A 22,457-nucleotide genomic window follows, 5' to 3' on the forward strand; every position below is an offset into this window, starting at 1 on the left:
GACACAATCCCCTCAGGCAGGGAAGAAAGCAGGCTGGACTACACTGGCTGGACAGGACAGGGGACATGGAGTTGCGATCAGGCTCTGGGAGCCAGTCCAAGCCCTGCAGTTGCCCTGGCCAGGGCTGGCTATGCCCACCCAACTCCATGGTGCTGTACATGGCCATCATCAGTAGGTGCAGCAGCCGGATGTCAAGAAGGCACAGGGCACGCGTGTTCTGCTTCTCTGGAGGCACCGTGGAGCCCAGGAGATGTCTTAGCTGCTCTTGAAATGTCAAGATGCACCTCAAAGTCGTACTTAACTGGGAAATGGGTGATGGGTTTGTGGGGTGGGTGTCACTTCCTCAGGGTAAAGCAGCAAAGCATGCCCCTGCCCAGCCTTTCCAATGAGGCAGCAGCTCCACTCGGCACCAAGGGGCTGCGAAGCACAGCCTTCCCCATCAGACAAGGTCCCTCCAATGGAACCGGGGGTGCGGGGACAGGGCGCAGATGGGGTGCTCCTGGAGTGGGGACCATCTCAGGAAGGCCAGCTGGCTCCTGAAGCATCGCACAGACCCTGCCCCAATTCCAGTGCAGCTGGAGCAGCAGCAGCGAACAGGCTCCGTGCAGCCGCCAAGATGTTTGCTGGAGCAGAGGCACGCATAAACCTTTTGTTGAATCGAGGGCTCGGAGCGAACGCGGTGTACCCTGGCTCGGTGCGGAGGGAGCAGCTGCGGCCGGGCGGGGCAGGGCCGGGGCCAGCGATCGGCGGTGGCGGAGCGACCTCCGGCGGCCCGGTCCCGCAGCCGGCGGTGACAGCCGTGCTCCCTCCCAGCAGCCGCTCCCGAGGGGCTGTCCCCGGGCTCCGGCCGCTCCCGAGGGGCTGTCCCCGGGCTCTGGTCGCTTCCAGCGGCTGTGCGGTGCTAGGCTCGCTTCGGCCGAGTCCTGCCGCGGCCGTGCCGGAGCCGCGGGCGAGCCCTGAGCTGCGCTGCCCGTGGCTCTGTGGGTGTTGTAGGGAGAGAGCCCAAGGCCTCGGCAGTGCCCCTGCCGTGTTCTCACCCGGGCAGGATGGGATCCCTTCCTGCCCTCCTGGGAATGAGGTGTTGGGGACCTCCTGTGCCCCAGCAGGCCCCCTGCTCACAGCAAGGTGAGGTCAGCGCTCTTTCTGTGCAAGCGCCGAGCGAGCAGCACGGGCACCCAACATCTGCTGATGGATCCCGGGCCGGCACGCGAGAAAACAGCGGATGGAAACATGGAGCGCAGAATCCCTCCGTGGTGGATCTGGCTAAGGGCAAGACTGGGGGAACTGCCATCAAATTCATGGTTTTTTTCTGGGATCAGCTAGGAATTAAGCATCTGAGGTGCTGTGTTTAAACCCAAAGCTTTACACATCCCTTCCCACTCCCCCCCACCCCAGCACTGTGCTGCACAAACCCCAAGTTTCTTTGGAAGCGTTATTTTAAGGATAAGATTTAAAGGACTCCTTTCATAAAGAATTGTGCTATTAGGTTATTTTTCTTTTAATTTCCACAAAGGTGTTTTTTGTGCCTTGAGGACTAGATCGAGAAGAGCTTTGGAGAATGCTGTGAAGGCAGCCTGACTGATATTGCCAATCAGCTCACACCTCTTCTTCCCGCCAGCCTCGCACTCGGCTGCCAAGCCTGTTCCATGGCTTCCCGGGCAATTAGTGCTTACAACACACATCCACACAGCCAGCAGAACCACTCCAGCTTTCCATGTGTCCTTGATAACTTCCTGTGCTTTTTTAAGACTTTGGTAGTAATGAAATGACTGACGATAATGACAAGCATAAAATCCCAGAGTGCAAGACCCGGAAACATGTTTTTCTTCTAAGCAGCTGGTGTCGCTTGGTGGGACAGGTCTGAATGGGTGAGCTTCACTCTGTATGTCAAGCCCCCATGCTCTTGGTAATCAGACTGGCATTAACTGGCTTCTTAGTGTGCACCTAGGGTGGTGTTTGCTTGGTTGGCTGGTTATGGTAACTGAAAAACAGTCCGAATCACTTCAGCCTTAGGTTTCCAGACCTTACTCCTTTATTTCTAGAGCTTGTGTCCGATTTTTTCTGTTTTCCATAGACACAAAGCTCCACTGGGCTACCATGACCTCTAGCACGTAGCTGTTCTTTCTTCTCAGCTCCCAGGACGCTCCTCAGCTTGACCTAAGGGAGGAGCAGCCTGAGCTGGTCTGGGACAGTGCTGGTGTGCAACAGGAACAGCAGGGACAAGGGGAGCTCACAGAGGGCAACACGGCAGCTGATCCAGTGTGAATTTCAAAGCTTTGCTCTTGAAATGTTAAAAGACAAAGTTTAAGCAAGGCACTTCCCATGACAAACAAAATGCCAGAACTTAGGGAAGGTCTCTCCAGAGCAGCAACTTAAGCAGAGAGTCAGGACAGAAATGTTTTGGTTTGTACCCCTCTCTGCCAACATTTGGGCAGGATTTGAAGGGGGGAAACCAGAAAATTCACCAAGAAATTGAGAAAAAAAAATACCAAAGCACTGCTGGGATTACATTTAGGAGGGTAGCTCAGAGTTTTACTGTTTTAGCTCTGGAAGACAGAGGACACCTGACTTAATCCTGAGCGAGCCCTTATGAGCTTCTTCTCTCTTCTCTCCTCTCCCTGCATCAGGCAAGGAGAAAAAGTCTCTTTGATAAGATTATGAGAAAATAACTACTATCAAGGTGACTTCGATATCATCTTAGGTTTTAGGGGGCAGAGGTTGGCCGATGGCCTTCTAGGGCGGGTGTGCTGCAGATTGTTCTCCAAATGCTGACCTGCCGACTTTGCGGTCACAGAAGATTTTCACAAGAAATGTGTCCCTTTGTAGCCTTGCTTTGCACTGATAATTCAATTGCCAACTATGTAGAAGGAAAGAGACGCAATAAGGCCTGCTCACATGCTGCTTAAATCCTTGGTTTAAAATACATGATTTTTTTTCCCCCAGCATTACCAATTCTTTTGCCCTGAGGGTTTCAGATTATACAGTGCTCTTCCTGTTTCCATAATCAAGTACCTGAACACCTCAGAGCATGTTTAAAAGTAAGTGTGGTAAGTGTGCCTTTGTCCCGGAGCAGAGGAGCGGGCACAGCGGGCCTGAGCGCCGGGCAGCGAGACAGAAGGTGTCCCCCGGGCGGGGAGCGCCGCGTTCCCGGGGAGCTCCGGGCACAGCGGGCCCCGAGCGGCCCCCGAGCGGCCCCGCGTTCCCGGGGAGCTCCGGGCCGGGGCGGGCCCCGAGCGGCCCCCGAGCGGCCCCGCGTTCCCGGGGAGCTCCGGGCCGGGGCGGGCCCCGAGCGGCCCCCGAGCGGCCCCGCGTTCCCGGGGAGCTCCGGGCCGGGGCGGGCCCCGAGCGGCCCCCGAGCGGCCCCGCGTTCCCGGGGGGCTCCGGGCCGGGGCGGGCCCCGAGCACGTGGCACTGGGACGAGCCCGGGCAGAGGCCGCGGCGGAACGGTCGCCACGGCAACGCGGGCGGTGCGTCGCCCCGACGTCACTTCCGGGCGGGGCCGCCATGGCGCTGTCGCGCGCGGAGCGCTGCCTCGCGCTGCTGCTGCGGCTGCTGTCGCGCGCCTGCCTCGCGCTGCTCGCGCTGCTGCCGCCGCCGCGCGCCGGCACCGCGCGCGCCGCCCCACGCGCCGTCCCTCAGCCGCGGCACGCGCTCCTGCTGCTGTCCGCGCGGCGCCTCGCGGAGCTGCTCCGCGCGCGGCAGGTACCACCGGGCAGGGGGAGCGGGGCCGGCGGGTCTCGGGCCGCTCCCCGCGCCTCACGGCAGGTCCCGCTGTGCCCCGTGCCAGGTGACGTGCATCGAGGTGGTGGAGGCGTACGTGGAGAGGATCAAGGAGGTGAATCCCCTCATCAATGCCGTGGTTAAGGACAGGTGAGAAGGTGGCTCCCCGCCTGCCTCCCTTCGGGCCCAAGGCGGGGCCGCCGCCGGGGCTCGGGGATCCCCTCGCCGCCACCGCAGCAGCTCCGTGCTGAGCGCGCCCGGCTCCGGCAGAGACCGGGCGGTCTCACTTCCCCTCACAAGCTCCTGCCGCGCTTGGGGTCTGCCCGCTCCTCTGATCCAGCGCCAGAACATCGCCGGGTGCTGTGTTACAGGTTTGAGGAGGCCTTGCAGGAAGCCCGGCAGGTGGACAAGCTGCTTTTGGAGGGCCCTGGCGATGATTGCCTGGAGGAGAAGTTCCCCTTGTTGGGGGTTCCCTTCACCGTTAAGGAGGCCTTTTCTCTCTATGGTGGGTTCGTTTTTGTGCCTCTCCAGGTCTTGATGTGCTCCCCAGAGTGGTGGGGGGCTGTGGCAGGTGCTTGGAGGGAAGTAGTCTCCCTTTCCCTGGTTTGCACCGAGCTCTGGCCGGGCTCCTGCGTTTGCGTTCACGTGTAGCACACAGGTGCTGCGGAGGAGCAGCTGTCACTGGGAACCTGCTTCCTGCAGCCCCAGGTTATCTCGGGGCACTGGCCCTGATGCCTCACTCCTGTTTATCTTGGCACCACAGGGATGCCCAACACCTCTGGCTTGGTCAACCGCCGCAATGTGATCGCCACCTCGGATGCCACAGTGGTGTCGCGGCTGAAGCAGGCAGGTGCCATCCCACTGGGTGTCACCAACTGCAGCGAGCTCTGCATGTGGTACGAGTCCAGCAACAGGGTCTACGGGCGGACCAACAATCCCTACGACCTGCAGAGGATTGTGGGCGGCAGCTCAGGTGAACCCCAGCTCCTTGGCACAGTCCTGCATGAGCGGCAGGTTAAAATGCAGCAAGGGAAGAGTTCTGCGTCTCTGCACACAGCTATTAATGTGTCCCTGGGCTCTTGCAGAGATTACGGGCCTCTTTCCTGGGCACTGCTGTAGGCTATTGGAAGGTTCAGCTGCTTTGCCTCTTCTGGGTGTTTCATCAGGCATTGTTTCAGTTTGCTCTGTTGTACCTCAGCAGGAAGATCCCTTTGGCCCACAGTCCCAGGCTGTCCCACAGCCATCACTTAAAGCTCCCCATCCCTATTGCTTTTTAGGCCCCCACCCTTACTGTGAGGTGCTCCTGCTTTGCTGGAGGATTTGCACCATAATCTGTGGGGTTTTGCCACGTTTTCTCCTGCGCAGGTGGGGAGGGCAGTGTCCTGGCAGCTGCCTGCTCAGTCATAGGTGTGGGTTCTGACATCGGTGGCAGTATCCGGATGCCTGCCTTCTTCAATGGAGTCTTTGGCCATAAACCCACAACAGGTAAGGTGGGTGTTGGGGTCAGGACACCCCTGTGCTGGTCACTGGTGGGATTGATGTAAGGAGTCAGGTAACTCCTTGCATGGGACAAGCCTGTTGAGGGAGCACAGCAGGTGTCGGCATTTGGGAAAGCTTTTGGTGGCAGAACTCCAGGCACGTGGGAGACGGGTGGGGATTTACCCAAGTATTGCATTCTCAGCGTGGGATGTTTTCACAAGGTTGGGATCTGCTGGGTTGTTTATCTGGCTTTCAGTGTCCTGACTGGATGCTTGTCCTCCCTTCTAAAACTAACCCACTGACCCCACGCAGCTTGCCGTCAGCTCTTATGGGGTGTGCTGTCCCTGGGGAACCATATCTCCTGGCACACAAAGACCCCAGCAGGTGTGGAGGCGATACTCAGGGTAGTATCTGACATCTCTGCTCTAGGGGTGGTGCCCAACGACGGCCAGTTCCCAAACGCCCATGGGGTGCGGACCAGCTACCTGTGCACGGGGCCCATGTGCCGCTACGCAGAGGACCTGGAACCTGTGTTGAGAGTCATGGCCGGTCCTGGGGTCAGCAAGTGAGTTGTTCCCACTGCTCCCAGCTGCTGAGCTGGAGTTGGCACCTCTCTGGTCCTTACAGTGTATTAGTCCTTTGTAGGAGACAGGCGTGCACGCCACCCGGTTTGCTTGTTAGTGATTTCCTTCCTCTGCTGTTGGCTTCAGCAGGACCTTGGCTGCTGGGACTGCCCTTCCCACCACCCATGTGCTCCTGGGAAGGGGCAGACATGGGCCAACTGATAGGGTCCTGTTCACCAGGGAGCTGTTTCCCACCTCTGTCCCACACACCCCTCCCAGGCCTGGCCTTGCTCCTGGGAATTACAGGGCTTTTTTCCTGTTGTTGAATGAGGAGTTTTCCATCCCATACCATGGCCACTTCAGTTCTTTCAGTTCTTGGTCCGTGCAACCAAGTGCAACTATGCTGCGTGCCAGTGAGGAGCAGAGCGGAGATGTGGCACATGGGGCAGCCCTCTTTTTTGCCACAGCCTGCACACAGTTGCTCTCTCCATTTCCACTTTGCTTTTTCCCTGGTTCTTGTGCAATCCCAGCCTTGGCTGCAGCCAGGGTGTGTAATCACAAGGTGCTTCTGGAGGGATGAGACCTTGCCCAACAGAAACTTGCTGGGACTGAGGGGGCGGGTGAGCAGCTGGATGTGTTGTGGGCAGTAGGTGTCTGTGTGTCTTCAGGGTCTCACCTTGCCACTCTGGGGGACAGAGCAGGGTCACCTGAAGATACATAATGAGCGTGTGGGAACCTTTAGCTGCTGCAGAGGAGCTGGGGATGGATTTGTGACAAAGCACCATTCCTTTCCCAGGCTGAAACTGAATGAGAAGGTGTCACTGGAGAAGATCAAATTCCACTGCATGGATCATGACGGCGGATCCATTTTTGTATCACCTGTGGACAAGGAGATCTTGCAGGCCCAAAAGAAGGTAGGAAGCAGCGTGAGCCTGAAGGTAGAACCTGGGGAGACTGGTCAAAGGAGCCCTGGGGAGGGGAAAGAGCTGCTTTGTATGGTGGCTCCTGCAGGGGCTGATGGGATGAAGGGCTGGGGTGGCAGTCTTGTATCCCAGTCCTGTGCTTTCAGCAGTTAAAAAGTGGAAAGAACTTTTTCTTCTTCAGGGCTAAAGAGGACACAGGGGAAAGATGTTGTGAGTAGGTCTCCTTATCCTCCTCTGGCATGCATCACATCTTTGTGGAAACAAACCCATCCTTGCTCTTCCCTTCAGGTAGTGGAGCACCTCGAAAGTGACCTCGGGGTCCGGGTTCAGCGTGTGGCAATCCACAAGATGAAGTATTCTTTCCAGATCTGGTCAGCCATGATGTTATCCGAGGACAGCGAGGGGCAGGTGTGTCAGAGTGAGCTGGCAAAGGCACAGCTTTGGAGGCATCAGGGAAGAACCAGCTGTTCGGGGCCAGCTATAGGGAGCTGTAGGCTTCCCAAACCTACTCGGGGGCTTTCCCAGTTCCATTTTCCCCCTGAATCCTCCTTCCATCTCTTCCCAAAGTTGCACAGCCCTTTCTCCCTTGCTGTCCTGTGGGTTGAGGCCATGGCTCTCAGCAAAGGAGCAATGTGGTAATAGGGAGGGGGAGGTTGTTTTGGCACATTGACCTTTTCCATGCAGGTTGATAAGGCAGCTGAGCAGGGGGCATCCTGCCTTGCTCTTTGTAGGCTGGGATTAACACCCTTTGGGATACCAGGACAGGCAGGCAGCTAGCAGCTTTCCAGGAGGAACCCCACTTACGTTATTTTTCCCTGGAATTGCAGACACTGTGCTATGCTCTGTGCGTGCAGGAAAGTATTTTGTAATAAAATAAACTTCTGGGAGTGTCATAACTTGTGCATTCCTGGCACAGAGGCAGTGATGAAGCAGCCCAGCCCCACCACACTAAGGAGGGTTTGTCTGGCTCCTCTACCTCCTTCTTCCAGGTTCCATGGTCATATCACAGGAAGAAATGCCTCTGGGATATTATCCCTTGCATCACGTCACTTGTGTGCTGCTTTGGGGGGCTCTCCCTTCTTCTTGCTGTCTCTGGCAGGGAAAGATACTCCTGCTGCTGCCCTGGATCAGTGTCAGAGCTGTGGAGCGCTCCTGATGGGCATCTCCTGTGTGAAAGCAGGAACACCTCACATTGGGATAATGGGACAAGCAGAATTTCACTGTCCCATGCCAGCCTGTGCCTCCCTGCTGCATGTTGGTTGTGCTGACAGGGGAGTGGGTGTGTTACAGGAGGCACAAAGATTCATTGACCTGCTGGGGGACCATGGGAAGCCAGTGTGGCCGCTGTGGGAGCTGATGAAGTGGCTCGTGGGGATGTCTTCTCACACTCTCCCAGCTATCGGTAATGCTGGCAGGGGCCCCAGGGAGTGCAGAGGCAGTGGTGGGGTGGGCAAGTTGTTAAATGCAGGTATTACCCTTCCAATGCCCAGTGGAGGAAGTCAGGGTTTTTCCTGAGCAGCTTCAGCCTAGTTTTGTAATGACACTCCATGTCTTTGAGTCACATGCAAGCTCAAGAGAGTGGAACTTTGATAAATGGGAGTGGGTATCTTGAGGGAAGGAGTGAGGGTGATGGAGCTGGGGGCATGGTTCACTCCTGCTGTGAGCCCTGCCAGAACTGCTGGGGCTCAGAGGGTACCAGGGTCTGCACTGATCTTGTTTCATAGCAGCAGGTACTAGAGAACCCTAATCAGTGCAGTTGTGCTGCTGTCTAATGAGTGCTGGGGTTGTTCTGCGAGCTCTGCTCAATCCCACTGGCTGGAAAAGCTGGAAGGAAGGGGCAGGTTGAATGCCTTTCCCTTGGCAGAGCTGGGGTGATGCTGCCCACAAATATGTGCTGGGGTCAATCTGCTGTGGCTACTGGCAGGAAGGGGTACTTGGGAGGCCACCCCAGAAGCAGGGCATGTTGCACGTGGCTGGGCAATCTGTTTCTGCCCCACGTGGCCCACGGTCCTCTCAGTTGCTCTTGTCCCCACTTCCACCTTTTGCTGCAGCCCTGGGACTGACAGAGAAGCTGGTGAACCTCAACCTCAGTGGGAAGGCCAAGCTGGTGAGCATGGGGAAGAGCCTGCAGGAGGAGATGGAGGCACTGCTGGGGCCGGACGGGGTGCTCCTCTACCCCTCGCACCCCACCATCGCCCCCAAGCACCACTCCCCCATCTGCATGCCCTTCAATTTTGCCTACACAGGTGAGCAGCCCTGGCTCCTGTGGGGTTGCAGGTAGGGCTGTCAGGATAGTCTCCCCATGGCAGCAGTGTGAGCTTGCAGCTGGGGTGTTGTACCCAGAGTGTTTGCATTGCTGACAGTGGGCTGTGCAGCAAAGAGGTGTCCTGCTCCAGAGAGTGGGGCGAGGATTGTCGTACTTCATATGTGTGGCATTTTTTATCTTTTACCAAAGGTGCCAGCCCACAGCAGGGCAGGCCTGACTTTGTGTGTGATATTGGGGGCCTCTGTGCCCCAGAGGGGTTACAGCTGCAGTTTAGCAGGAACCTGAGACCTGCCATCTCTTGGGGTACAGCCTGGCGCTCCCTGTGTGGTTCTCTTGTGGTCTGAACACCTCAGTGCCAGTGTCAGTGCTGCCTGGCTTTGGAGTGATGAAGGGCTGCTGCCTGGAGCAGGAACCACCCAAATTTGGCATGCCACAGTGTGTGCCATCCCTCATGGGTGCCCTTTATACACATGATGTATGGGAATCTCTGGCCAGTGATTTCTCTTGTAACCATGTCGCTGCACAAAGCACCAGCTGCCAGGATCTTGGTGCTGTGCTTGGCAGAGCTGCCTGCCCAGGGTGGGAGAGCCAGGCAGTGATGTATCCCAATCATTGTGCTCGCTCTGATCCATCCAACCTTCTCTCTTGCAGCCATCTTCAATGTCCTGGGCCTGCCGGTGACACAGTGCCCGCTGGGGCTGGGCAGCGAGGGGCTGCCGCTGGGCATCCAGCTGGTGGCAGCCGCCTACAACGACCACTTGACACTGGCAGTAGCTCAGTACCTGGAGAAAGCCTTTGGAGGATGGGTTTTACCAGGGAAAGTTTGACCTTGGGGGGCAGGTACAGAGGTGGTGACAAGTGCTGATGCTCGATCCTATCATGGCACTGTCTGCTCCCTCTGCATCCCCCTGTGCCCTGCTGGGAGTGGCTGGTGATGCCTCCAGCCCAGGAACAGCTGGGCCATTGCCACTGGAGTCCTCATCCCTGTGGCACCCTCTCTCAGGGAGAGACCTGCCTTTCCCCAGCCCCCTCAGGAACCCCAGTGCCGCAGTCTGAGGATGTCCTGCCTGCATCCTGCCTGCAGTGGGCACATGCCCACCTTTTCCAGACCATGGAGTTGGCCAGTTCTGTAACTTTTGTGCTTTCAAAACGCTGAGAGCCAGGCAGAAGACATGCTTCCAAACTGCTGGGGGCAGCTGTGCCACACCCCTCGGGGCTGCCTGGGCCTCCTTGGCCTGACTGTACCCACAGTCCTCCCAAACTCCTGTAGGCTTCCCCCCACCCTCTGACCACAAAGGATGAGGGGTTGAGGGGCCTGGAGCAGCCATAGGCCCGCCTGGCCAGCAGCACTTTGTGGGGTGCTGGGTGCTGGGCTCTGCAGTGTGCAGCTGTCAGGCACAGCTGAGGGCATTTCAGCACTGGCTAAAGCATCTCCTCTTTGTGTCTTCCTCTTCTCTCTGGGGGGATCATCCTGCCTGACTGGTGTCCCCTGCTACCTGTCCTGCTGAGCTGCCTGGCCTCTGCCCCAGGAGCACACATGGCCAGCAATGTGAGTAGTTCATCTGAGCAGGCAGCAAGCACAAGTTGTTCTCATTAAGGAAGGTATTAAAGAGCCTGTCCAGTTTACTGTGGCTGTGTGTCCTTGTCCTTATGTCTGTGTCCCTTCCAGCTCCTGCCAGGCCCCAGCCCCATCTGTACCCGGGATGTGTCAGGGCTACCCAGCACTGCTGGCAGTTGAAGTGGTGCAGGGACAACACTGGAGAGGCTGGCATTGGCCCCCAGGCTGGCACTTGACCACTCCGGGGCTCTTGTTTTGGAACGCCCAGGCTGACAATGACTGCTGGGTTCTAGGCAGAGCTGAAGGCTGCTTATGAGCTCCACGTGCTGCCCTCAGTGGCTGTTAGTCTTGTAATGGTTGCACAGTTCTTAGGAGGCGTAAGCCCAACTGTGTTTTACCCCAGTGGGCTGCCAGAGGCCTGGAGCTCTTGAGGCGATGCAGAGCCACGTGCAGGTCCTTGTGGCCTCCAGGGCAAAATGAGGGGCCCCAGCCCTGTGTGCCCAGCCTGCAGCACTGGTCTTGGCAAGGATAAAATTTGATACTGGTTTTGCTGGGCTGGCCTGGCCTGTGTCTGCCCTGCCATGTGTCACCCCTGGCCTGAGCCCCATGTTCCTGCCTGTCTCCACGCCACTGACGGTCCCTGCAGGGCTAGCACAGGATGGCGTGCTGGCACAGGCTGTGCTTCAGCTCTGCTGTGCAGAGGGCACTGCAGAGCGCCTGCGCCCAGCTGGGACGTTGCTAACGAGGAAGCAAGGAAGGTAAAAAACAAGCCCTGGCTCAGCAAAGGAGCTACAAACCACCCAAGTCAAATCACGTCTCCCAGCCTGGTGGCACGGACAACACGGACTGTCCCCCATCTGGAGGAAGCCTGGCAGCTGAGCCGACCGTGGCAGCGCTTCCTGTGAGCACTTGGAGCCAAATGTGAGGTTGCTGAGCTGAGGGTGTTGCATTTAACAGGGTGGTGGGCCAGGTGGGTTCCTGATACGGCAGAGGGGCAGAGGAAATGCTGGATCAAGGTAGGGGGGAGCGCTGGTGCCTCAGGGTGGTGTGGTGAGGGTGCAGACAAAGGAGAGGATGTGCAGAGCAGAGGGGGTTATTTCCCACAATCTCAGTTATTGCCACAACACGGGGAGAGTTGCTGGGATTTTTCCTCTGGCCATGGCAGAAGGGGAATGGATGTGCTGGGGGGCTGGCAGTGACTGGTCTGCAGTCACCTTCGCTGCTTCAGGGAAGCGTTGCCTCCCTTGTGCCGCCTTCTGCAGCAGGAGCAGCCCTGTCCCTGTCTGCACAGGCAGCTGGTCCTAGGGTCTCCATCCGTTCCCCAGCTCTGGGCTTCCAGAAGCCCCAGGAATGCTGCCTCCTTCAATGGGGTCTGTTGCAAAGGCAGGAGGGCTCCTGCTGGTCACAGGGTGGGGGAATCCCTGGACCAACTGCCTGTGCTTCACCTCAGGTGTTTCAGAGGTCTCACCTCAGCCCTCGCCCACAGTTTGCAGCTGCACGTCCCTGCTTGTTGACTGTTCCTCCTTGTTTCAAGCTCTTAATGCTGCAAGGGCAGAGGAAACATGGGGGGAACGTTCTGTACCACATGCTGAGGTGGTTCTGCTTTGGCTCAGTCTGAGGTCTCTGCTTACAGCCCGAGGGTCCCTCATTGTGCCCCGTTTTGCCTTGTGGGTGCTGTCACACACAGTGCCCTCCCCATACCCGGGAGGCTGTGGGATATCCGGGGGTGTCCTGGCAGTGGTGTCACAGGTTGTGCCAGTGTGAGTCATGCCCAGAGCTGGGCTGAGTCACCTCCCCAGTGGTGTGAGCATCAGGTGAGGAGCTTTCTCAGCCCCGCATCCTGGTGACAAAGGCAGCGTGGCTTCTCATGGCGGGGCGCCGCAGGTGGGTGCAGCAGAAGGTCGCTGCAGCACATGCACAGTGCCATAGCAGGGTGGCAGCTGCCCACCGTCTCTGTGGGTTCACAGAGCCCTGAGGGTACCTGTGAAGGTCCCCTGCCACTGGACACCTCTGTGCCACGATAGGCATGTGGACTCCATGGGGCAGTGTCACTGGCTGAAGCTTCTGGGAATAATACTCTGTTTTTAATCCCAGGTGCCAGCAGCCCGTGATGTCTGCAGGTAGCGGAACAGCTCCAGCACACCCATCCCTTTCCACAGCCCCTGGCGCAGCAGCGTAACGTGGGGGCAGATGGATGGGCTGTGGTAGGATGAGCCCTGCCCTGCTCCTGCTTCTATTCCTGGCCAGCTGCTCCCTGCTGCAGGGTAAGCCAGCTGGAGCTGTCACCACAGTCTGGGGGGGACCATGGCTGCAGGGCAGGAGAGGCACAGGGACACCTTTCAGACCTACTGAAGGTACCTGTGAAGAGGAGGGGCCCAAGTGGTCATCAAGGTGTGATGAGAAAGGAAACCCTGGGGTCAGCAGCAGCTGTGTCAGGGTGTTGTCTCCCCCTTTCTGTCAGCTGTGTCTCTGCTTTGGCAGATGCATGGAGAGGATGTTCTCAGTGTGTGATGGATTGGGGGGATGCAGGGGCTGAGCCGCTTTGAAGTCAGTGTTTGCCCATGTCAGGCTGAAGCTGGGGAACCTGTGCACCAGGCCACAAGGGGACTCTTCAGGATGCTGCTCACATCCCTCTGCTCCTCCCCAGGGACACTGCTGCAGCCACGGCACGTGAGGCTGGAGGCACACAACTTCCACGTCTGGCTGCACTGGGAGCCAGACCCCAGCTCACCCAGCTATGCCACCTACGAGGTGGAGTGGAGGAACAGGTAGGTGGGGAGGAGTGGCTGAAGGGGTCTGCTCCTCTTATACCCTGGCAGAGGCTGTTGGGGACCCCAGGTAGCCAGAGGACTGTTGCCTGGCAGTAAATGCCACAGAGTAAGAGAGCAGTGGAGTTGGCAGGGATTGGCTTGTCCCACCTCTGCACACGCAGGGTCAGCTCAGGACTGTGTCCTGGTAGGTTTTGAATAACTTCAAGACAACCTCCTTGGACTTCTTGGTCCTTTTCCTGGTCACTTTCCCAGTAACAAACTAAGGGGTTGCTTTTGGACTTGGGATTTGGGTTTTTTTCCATTATGCTAAATGGGATTTCCTGTATTTCAACCTGTGCCCACTGCCTCTTGTCCTTTCGTTGGGCACCACTGACAGGAAGGCTCTGTCTTCTCTTCCCCACCCAAAGTCACCCTTCTCTGAGGCTCAAGCCGTCACCACTCACTCAGGTTCCCTCATACCACAGAGCCTCAACAGCCTCAACTCCTTGGGGGTTCTCCCTGCCACAGCTGTGTGTTTTGTCATTGTGGAGAGCACAGGTCAGGGTGCAGTGCCAGGTGCCATCTGTCCCCAGGAGGGAGTCAGCTTGCTGGTGACCTGTCTCCTCACCCATCCTGGGAGACTGTTGGCTGCTACCTGGGCTTTCCTGCACTCTCCACCTGGGCAGGAAGGCAGTGCTGGGCAGCCCTCCCTTTGGGCTGGGAAGATGCTGAAAAGAAGCAATTCCTGTGTTTTGTCCCTGGGCAGAACCTCAAACTGGACCAAGGCAGGTGCCTGCGGGGGGAACAGGAGAAGCTCCTGGGTGTGTGAGCTGTATTTTGACAGGATTCATGATATCTACTGGGCACGGGTGAGAGTGGTGGCCGGAGGTGAGCAGTCCGAGTGGGCCAGTTCCAGCGAGCTGCAGCTGTACAGAGACAGTAAGGACTGGGGAGCTCCTCCAGCTGGGCTCTTCCTGGGGACCAACGGGGAGAGGGGTCCTTGGAGAGATCTGATGGGATACAGCGGGAAAGCATATTAGGATACTGGAGGGAAAAGGGTCAGAACCAGAGGAAAGGGATGAGGCAGAGTGGCTGGAGGAGGGCTGGGTGAAGAGCAAAAGGACAGAGGAGACACAGTGAGATGAAGAACAGAAGGCCCCAGGCCAGCAAGGCACCATGAGAACTTGGGTCTCTGGGGAATGCAGCGAGATGGGGCAGGAAAGAGGATATGCCTCCGGGCTTGGCTTTTGAAAGGCTCACCTTCTTCCCCTGTCATGGTCTGGGAGTTTTTGCCCCAGCAAGATGAAGCTGGCGCAGGCAGGGGCAGACCCTCTGGTGATCCATTCACCCTGACTGTTGTGTTTGCCAGGTGTGGGAATGTGCCTCTTCTCAGTCACAGGCTGCTCTGTCCAAAATCCTGGCAGTCTCATGGAGCTAGAAATTTTTCAGGACCCTCCTCTGACCTCCATCACAGGGGTTGTTGCAATAAACTGAATGTGTGAGAAGCAAAGTGGGTTCTATGTTGGTGGTTTGTGTTCCCTTGTTCATCCCCTCTGCATCCAACTGGCATGGCAGTGGGTGTATTCATTTAGAAAGTGATTGCTGGCCTTGGCAGTGGATCTCCAGGCCCTGCTGGATCGCTCAGGGGTGGAGGTCTCAGCAGTGGGAGCTGGTGGTGCCACAGGTCTGTTGGTGTGAAGAGGAGGCAGAAGCAGTGCTAGCTGTCATGAAGAAGTGGTGGCTGCCATTCCTAGAGCTGGTTTCAGAGCAAGACCCGAGGAGCTTCTGTGCTCTGGGAGGGGAATGTCAGACAGAAAAATATCACTTCTAGAGAAACAAGATGTCTGCCTTCCTTTGAAGGCCTTAATTTTCTATATTCTTTCCCTTCCCTACAGCAATTATTGGCCCCCCCAAGTTGTCCTGGCTGCTCCAGGATCAAATCCTCAGCGTAAAAATCATCACACCACTCACTCCCTACAAGAAAAGAACTGGTTCCTATAAGCCAGTCGACCGAGTGCTGCTGAAGCTGTGGTACTGGCTGCACCTGTACGAGGAGGACCTGCTTGTCCAGCAGGTGTGTGGCAGCTGGGCAGGGCCCAGAGGTGCAGGGCTCACACAAGCTTTCCTGGTGCAGCAAATCCACCGTCTCAGGTTGCAGTGGTGTGGGGATGCTTGTGCTGCAGCCCTGCCCACACGTGGCTGTGCATGCAGGTGTGAAGTGCTCTGCACCCCCAATCCGGGGCTCTCACCTCAGCGAGGCAGGAGACCCCTTCCCTCCCCTGGGTAACAAGAACTGGACTGGTTCTGTTCAGATGACAGGTGATGCCACAGGTGTTTCAGGAGATGCTCTGGGACCTGAACACCTCCTGGGGCAAAGAACAGAGGTGGAGGTGCCCAGGAGGTGGGACCATGGGGCAAGCGGGATGTTGGGGCTGCACAGAGCAGTGGAGCCATGCACAAACCCCACCTCCAGCTGCTGTGGCCACCCGTCCCATCTGTTTCCAGGTGCCCTGCAAATGGAGCAGTGAGAAAGTGCCTTGCACCTTTGGGCACCTGAAGCCCAGCACACAGTACTGTGTCCGGACGGTGGCTGCAGACATTGCCAGGGAGCGGAGCCGGGAGGTTGAGCGGTGCCTGGTGACTCCAGCAGGCCCTGCAGGTGGGAGCATTCTCACCACTTCAGCTGGCACGGTTGCATCTCAGGTCCTGCTCAGAGCACAGACTTGTGTGGAGGTGTGGGTCCCTCACCCCCTGCCACTGCAGTCAGGGTTGGGGCCCAGTGCTGCCCAGTGGGACCACTCAGGGCGATGCTTTCTTGTCCTCTGCCTTGGGCTCGCCCCCTGAAACATCCCAGCCTGACATGGATGGGAAACACTGACAGCAGGTGGGGTGGGAGCGATGTGCTTGAGTGACCCCTCAGCCTGCTGTACCCTGGCAGGCTTTCCATGGGTCCTCGCCGTGCTGAGCGCCTTCTTCCTGCTGCTGCTGCTAAGTGTGGCCGGGCTGTGCTTCATTCAGCTGCACGTGTTCCCCAGTCCTCCGGAGATGTGCCTCCCAAAAGCACTGGTGAGTGACCGTTCTCCTTCAGCTTGGAGCCGAGCCAGGGTTCCCTGCATTTTCAGGGGCTCAGCACCTCCTTTCCTCCAACTCTCACAACACCAGCAGCCTCCCCTGCTGTCTCAACCCCTGCCCCCAGGAAGGTGGGGCACCAGCCAGCCGTGGGTCCCAGCAGAGGGTGGGGGCTCAGGCAGTGCAGCCCTTGGTGTTCAGCCCTTGGTGTTTGTCACTCCCCAAGCTGGCAGGGCTTTGTCCGGCTGAGGCTGACCGTGTCACTGCTTGTGTCCTTGCAGGCTCTCCAGAACAGCGAGCTGAGTGTGCCCACTCAGGTGCCTCCCCTCCAGTGTGAGGAGGATGCCCTGGTGCTGCTCCTGCAGCCTGTGCTCCCGTCCCACGGGCCATCCACAGCTGGCCAGGCGGCAGCCGCGGCCCCACAGCTCCTCCGAGGCCTTGCCCAGGATGTGAGTGGCTACTGTGCCAACGGGTTTGGCCCAGAGTGTCCTGAGGAAAGGGACCCATCCTGCACCCACAGCCAGCTGGGCCACGCCTTGGGTTCCCAGGTCCCCTCACAGCTGGAGGAGGATGGGGAGGCAGGTGATGGGCATGACTTGCCAGAGCAGCTGGCGCTGGTGGGACCGACTGGAAACAGCTACGTCGGTGACAGGGACAGCCAGATACCTGAGCTATGGCTCCCCCTGTGCCTCCAGCTTTATTCTAAATGCCAGTGCCCAGTCCTGGCAGCAGGCTCACACCTTGCTCTGCCCGTGCCAAGCAGAAGCTGCAGCCAGGAGTACCTGCAGGAGAGTCCCGGCACGGCTGGCCACCGGATCCGGCTCAGCTCCGTGAAGCTCCCGGCTGGGGAGCAGCAGGAGCAGCAGGAGCAGCAGGAGCAGCAGCAGGAGCAGCAGCAGGAGCAGCAGCAGGAGCAGCAGGAGCAGCAGGAGCAGGAGCAGCAGGAGCAGCAGCAGCAGCAGCAGGAGCAGCAGCAGGAGCAGCAGGAGCAGCAGGAGCAGGAGCAGCAGCAGCAGCAGCAGGAGCAGCAGGAGCAGCAGGAGCAGCAGGAGCAGCAGCAGAGCAGCAGCAGGAGCAGCAGCAGGAGCAGCAGGAGCAGGAGCAGCAGGAGCAGCAGCAGGAGCAGCAGGAGCAGCAGGAGCAGCAGGAGGCAGGGCAGCTCCTCCGCGCCCCCCAAGCCCCGCTCGGCGGCGGGCCCGGGCCGGAGCGCGGTGGCAGCGCCGTGCAGCGAGGCTGCTCGGAGCAGGGAGAACCGTGTGCCTCCAGCCCCTGGCAGCCCCGCTCGCCCCTGCGGGCACCTGCCTGCTCCGGCTACGAGCCGCGGGCCCCCCTGGCAGCTGGGCACGGCGAGTGGGGCACCCCGAGCGCCCCCCGCTCCCGGAGCCGCCCGGCCAGCGCTGGCTCCTGTCCCCAGCGGCTGATCCCACGGGCAGCCACACGCATGGGCCACGGCTTTCCGCTGGGGTTTTGGTGCCCTTGAGACACAGCAGAAGGAGCATGGACCAAAGCTGAACCTCCAAAACTCTTACCTATTTATCTGCCTGTGTGTGTGCATGCACAGTACAGTATCTATACTAATGTAACATATATATTTATAAAGCTCTTTAATGAAAAAATGTTGGGGTTCTTACTTCAGTGGTAATGTTGATTATGTGCTAGAGTTTTGGGTTTTTTTAAAATATCAGTAATTTATTACAGAAATCTGGCTTCTCTATTCATTGTTTGTGTGTTACAGACCCATCATGGCCCTTCCCTGTGCAGCAGTCGGGAAAGGCACTGGGTAAACTTGGCATTTTCCTGGCAGAAAATTGCACCCTTAATCTCTGTCTTGCTCTCCTTTGGGAAAAGACTGGTTTTGAGCACCATGGGATGCATTCATTATTTCTGCTGCTAGCAGGAATCCTGGGGTGATTTATGGCTGAGGAGCCCTGCCCTGCAGTAGTCCCTCAGGATGTATTTTGAGGCTGTGCCTGAAGCCACAGAGGTCAGGGGAAACCTCCTTGTGCTGTGTTGCAAGCTGGGATCAGTGGAGTCAAAATGCAGTGACAAATCCAGGCTCTTGGACTCACAAGAATTACTCTGGATCTGAGAACAGGTGAGAAACTGGTGTCTTTTGTCCAGGCAGCTGCTGGAGGGGATGGAGGTACAGTGCTGCCAGTCCTGGGGAGCCTTTGGGGCTGTGCAGGGCCATGTTCCAACCCTGTGAGTCACCCCTGACACCCCAGCCATGTTCCACCCCTGCCTCATACTGCAGGCTGGGCCCTGCAGCCCACAAGGGTCCATGAGGGAGCAGAGATCCACCTGCAGTTTAGGGAGGACTCCACACCAGATGCCCAAAGGAGACCATGACTCCATGGGAAGATCCTAGCAGGCAGGACCTGTGACCCCATGGAGAGAGGAACCCAAGCTGAAACAGGTTTGCTAACAGCAACTGGGGCCTTGTAGGGAGAGTGATGGAGCAGCTTTGGGGTGTGTCTGGCACCCAGCCCAGGTCACTCCCACACAGACCATGTGAGGACATGTGCTGTATTGAAGAAATTGAGCTGAATTAACACCAAAAAAAAAAAAAAAAAAAAAGGAAAGAGGTAGTTCCAAGAGCTGTTTGAGGAACACATGTATTACCCATATGCTTTTTTTTTGCTGCCTATGAAGTTGGTGTGCAGTTGCCATCTCCTTTGTCCCTCACAGTTTCTGATGTGTCTCAAGGTCATGGTTGAGCCCTACAAGCCTCTCAGCAGGAGCATCAGTCAGAGCTGCTGTTTGTGCCACAGGCTCTGGGCAGGAGCCACATCCCAGGCAGGAGCTTGTCCAGGCCCAGCAGAGCATCCATCGTGCTGCTCCAGCCCAGTCCTGGGTGCTTTGCCAGGACATGGGGCTGGTGCAATGGGGCCAGACACAGCGGCTGTGTTGTGGGAACTGGGCTTGCACTGGGGCACAAGCGGTGCTGTGATCACAGCTGGCTGTGACTCTGCAGGTCAGAGGAGGACCAGCTCTTTTTGGGTCCGTGGGGACAAGGGTGCCGGGGTCCCCATGAGTGATTCAGGCACTCACTCACTGGCAGCAGGGGCTTGCCCTGGCCCAGGGGTGGTTGAACACCTGGAATGTTCCCACTCATATGAAAGAGTTGTTCATGGGGAGTGGAAAAAGACAGAAGGCTTGTGACATTTCGAGATGCCATTCAGCAGCTGAAGTTTCCAAGTGGATGCGAGAGGGGGTTTCTGCTTTGGCAGTGCGAGCAGCGCACTGGTTTCTGCAGAGCCACAAAGTGCAACATTTGCTGCAGGGTGAGGTCCCAGCATGTCCCAAGAGAGACCTGTCACCACTATGTGCAGCCCCGGGCCTGGGGGCAGTGTCTGAATTAGATCCCACTTTGGTCTACCTGGCAGGTGCTGAACAGGACTGGACTGGATGATGGACCTGGGTCCGGGGTAAGCTCCCAGCCCCAGGCAGGTCTGCACAGGACACCGGACCAGTCCCTCAATCACCGCTGCAGCCCCAGTGACACCCAAACAGCCGGCTCCTCCCTCAGAATTCCATGCTCCCTCCACAGCCTGGAAAGGGCTGAGCCAGCAACCAGGCCTTTGGCACCCAGCCCAGCCTACAGGATGACCTTGGGGATCAGATGCCATCTCTGGTGCCGGGCTCAGGCCAGTGGCACAGCGCTGTGCCTGCAGGTACTGGTGCAGGGGCTGAGGAAAGCTCTGACTCACCACGCTCTCTGGGCTGTTCCTGCCTCCTCTCTGTGGTGTTTTCAGATTCTGCTGGTGCCAGATCAAAGCAACAAGAGGGATGCTGCTGCAAACAGCTCTTTATTAGAAACAGCAGGTTTAGGACTGTGCAAGAGCATATTTCTTATTACTAATTCTCAGAGAGTGGAGCTGCTAGCCTAGGAAAGCAGTCCACAGTGGAAAATTGCTCTTTAGGGGATAATGGGGCTTTGAAGTCACTATTGTGCCTGACAGCCACGAGAGATGTGGTGGCCCCTGAAATGATGGGGGAAAATCAAGCTCTTATATTTTGCAGGCTGCCAGTACCCAGGACCATTTATCTTTGAAAACCATGGGAGGCAGAGATGCAAAGAGCAGGGTCTGCTCTGACCTTGTCCCCAGCCTGCTCTGTCTACTCCCTCTCTCCTTCCTGTCACTGCAGCTGCCCTGACCCCTCTCTGGGGCAGTCCAGAGTCACTCCAAATCCTCACAGCCACCTCAAGGGCTGTCCAGCACAGCTCAATGAGGCCCTGTCACTCAGCCTCCCTCTGCAAGGTGCCTTTGTGATGGGTCTGTAGCTCTAGGTGGGTCCCTGAAGCAGCACAGAGCAGCAGCATCGGGGCTGTCCTGCTGGACCCCATCCTTCAGCCCAAAAAGGCTTTGTGGGTTGGTGGATCTGATCTGCAACATCCAGAGCACTGATTCCTGCTGGTATACTCAGTGGTGTCAGCTATTTGGCTTGGTCAAGAAGCCCACCGGGATGTGGGGGGGAGGATTGTGAGAGCCACCCACAAAGCGTCCCAAAAGCTGGAGCCCAAGTGCGGTGTGTTTGGAGGATGTGGATGTGCATGGAGAGGGCTGCCGAGCTGACAGGCTGCAGACAAGTGAACTTGGTGGCTCAGACCTGTGTTGTTTCTCTCCAGGCAGGAGCTTTCCCCCAACTCAGTGGATCGGGACCCAAGCAGAGTGACTGGGACGTTCAGGTCACCCCGGGGGACTGTAGAGCAAAACTGGTCCTACTTCATGTGCTGGTCTGGGAGTGCCCTCAGCTGGGGATGTGTGGCAAGTGTCTGCACTCAGAAGGTGCCATGAGCACCCAGCCTGGTCAGCAGCTCCCCTTCCTCCGCAGGACAACCTCCCCTGTGCTGGCCCAAGCGCTCAGCACTGCTCTTCCCAGGGTCTGTGCCACACGGCCAGTTCCTATGCTGCCCATCCTTCAGATGCATGGCAGGGCATTTCTGGTCCCACAGCCCATGGGAACAGCAGCTCAGCTCAACACTTTCCCACTTCCTGGCACTGCTCCAGTAGCTCTCTGCCCCCTGGGATCATTCATGCTCCTGCTGACGGACAGGAGCAGCAAGCTGCCCTGAGCTGGGCTCATACTGGTTCACAATGCACTCTGAGGAGCACTTTGGGGAGATTCTGTGCTTCCTCCTCATGGCACCACAGCAAATGTGATGAGCCTGTCTCCAGGATTTTTCATTCCATGATGTGAAACCTGGCAGGATTCTGGTTTTTTTCCATCCTCTATTTTCAAGAGGATGGAAAACAGGCTAGATACAGATTTCTGTTAGGAGAAAAGTCCCAGCTGGGTGGCGTGCTCGCTTGAAATGGATGATAGCTTCATCTCAGCTGTTTCCCAGTCATATCCATGCCTGACAGATGGGGACTGGCAAATAGAGGTAATCAATGATCTGTGGATAATGCAACTTCAACCACTCCATGAGAAATGAGTGCCTCTGTTTCGTGGTCAGTGGGGTCACAGTCAGCCTCGTGATTAAACAATAGATGCTCGGGCTGCTCAGCTTCCTGTCCTGTCTTCCTCCAGAAAGTCCCTGTGTGATGTCCCACCCTACAAGATGAGAGGACACAACAGACTGAGAAACATGGATCTCATGCCAAAACTTCAGAGGGACTTTCCATGTGGCACCTATGAAGCATGTTCAACCTGTCTGAGCCCTAGCCTCAGTACAGGTAGGGAGAGGCACAAAACAAGTTGTCCTGTGTCCTCTCCTCCATGAACAACACCTCAGGATTTTAAGCTCCTGAAAGCTTAAAATCTTGTGCCTGTCAGTCACTTCCCCACTGCCCTCAGGAAACATGGTGCTCAGTGAGGTAGGGCATGAGCTGCAGTCACAGCAGGAGGGGTCTGGCTGATATCACCAGAGGGACCCATTCCAGCTGGATTTCTCCAAACTAAAGCCTTCCAGGGGAAGAGAAGTAATTAGAAGCAATTCCAGTTGGCTGATAGCACAGTAATTTGAAACTGAACTCAAGGGAAAAAGATAAGTTCTCTAATGGGAACTGGAAAAACCTCAACAGAGGAAAGCTGGGCCTGGTCCCAGCTGACACTGGTGGTGTCTGGGGGCTGCCTCTGTACCTGCAGCTTTGGGAAGAGTGTGCACCACCTCAATGCTGTTTG

The 22,457-nt window shown here is 57.4% G+C and overlaps 2 protein-coding genes across 7 annotated transcripts; both read left to right on the top strand.

Annotated features, from left to right (window-relative positions):
* Positions 1-3,504: 3,504 nt before the first annotated feature.
* Positions 3,505-10,582, top strand: FAAH2 (fatty acid amide hydrolase 2). The gene is made up of 11 exons (XM_005527483.2): positions 3,505-3,702; positions 3,788-3,870; positions 4,092-4,225; positions 4,484-4,693; positions 5,086-5,205; positions 5,629-5,764; positions 6,559-6,676; positions 6,974-7,093; positions 7,976-8,087; positions 8,737-8,931; positions 9,603-10,582. Exons 1-11 carry the CDS (start codon positions 3,505-3,507, stop codon positions 9,776-9,778), a joined length of 1,602 nt encoding a protein of 533 aa, XP_005527540.1. The 3' UTR covers positions 9,779-10,582.
* A 128-nt stretch (positions 10,583-10,710) lies between these two features.
* LOC106628394 (interferon upsilon receptor 1-like) lies at positions 10,711-17,977 on the top strand. 6 transcript variants are annotated; one of them, XM_088062547.1, is made up of 9 exons: positions 10,711-11,430; positions 12,604-12,773; positions 13,157-13,277; positions 14,026-14,198; positions 15,155-15,333; positions 15,765-15,918; positions 16,198-16,325; positions 16,610-16,777; positions 17,092-17,977. In XM_088062547.1, the coding sequence occupies exons 2-9, from the start codon at positions 12,704-12,706 to the stop codon at positions 17,806-17,808; spliced, it is 1,710 nt and encodes a 569-aa protein (XP_087918673.1). In that variant the 5' UTR covers positions 10,711-11,430; positions 12,604-12,703; the 3' UTR covers positions 17,809-17,977. The 6 variants fall into 6 exon arrangements, with proteins under 6 accessions (XP_087918673.1, XP_087918670.1, XP_087918672.1 ...); XM_088062544.1 differs by having other exon boundaries at positions 16,610-17,977; XM_088062546.1 differs by having other exon boundaries at positions 14,026-14,147; positions 16,610-17,977.
* The last annotated feature ends 4,480 nt before the right edge of the window (positions 17,978-22,457 follow it).

The sequence above is a fragment of the Pseudopodoces humilis genome, chromosome 15, assembly GCF_049639895.1.
Source record: "Pseudopodoces humilis isolate 2021_Gansu_Grassland_sample_001 chromosome 15, ASM4963989v1, whole genome shotgun sequence".
Taxonomy (NCBI): Eukaryota; Metazoa; Chordata; class Aves; order Passeriformes; family Paridae; genus Pseudopodoces; species Pseudopodoces humilis.

What these genes read in the sequence shown, in the direction of transcription:
- FAAH2 (XM_005527483.2), top strand. Translation starts at nt 3,505, where the DNA reads ATGGCGCTGTCGCGCGCGGAGCGCTGCCTCGCGCTGCTGCTGCGGCTG. An exon ending in GATTGTGGGCGGCAGCTCAG is followed by an intron (nt 4,694 to 5,085) that starts GTGAACCCCAGC and finishes TCTCCTGCGCAG; the next exon opens with GTGGGGAGGGCAGTGTCCTG. An exon ending in CTTCAATTTTGCCTACACAG is followed by an intron (nt 8,932 to 9,602) that starts GTGAGCAGCCCT and finishes TCTCTCTTGCAG; the next exon opens with CCATCTTCAATGTCCTGGGC.
- LOC106628394 (XM_088062544.1), top strand. Translation starts at nt 12,704, where the DNA reads ATGGGCTGTGGTAGGATGAGCCCTGCCCTGCTCCTGCTTCTATTCCTG. An exon ending in GCTGCAGCTGTACAGAGACA is followed by an intron (nt 14,199 to 15,154) that starts GTAAGGACTGGG and finishes CCTTCCCTACAG; the next exon opens with CAATTATTGGCCCCCCCAAG. An exon ending in TGTGCCTCCCAAAAGCACTG is followed by an intron (nt 16,326 to 16,609) that starts GTGAGTGACCGT and finishes GTGTCCTTGCAG; the next exon opens with GCTCTCCAGAACAGCGAGCT.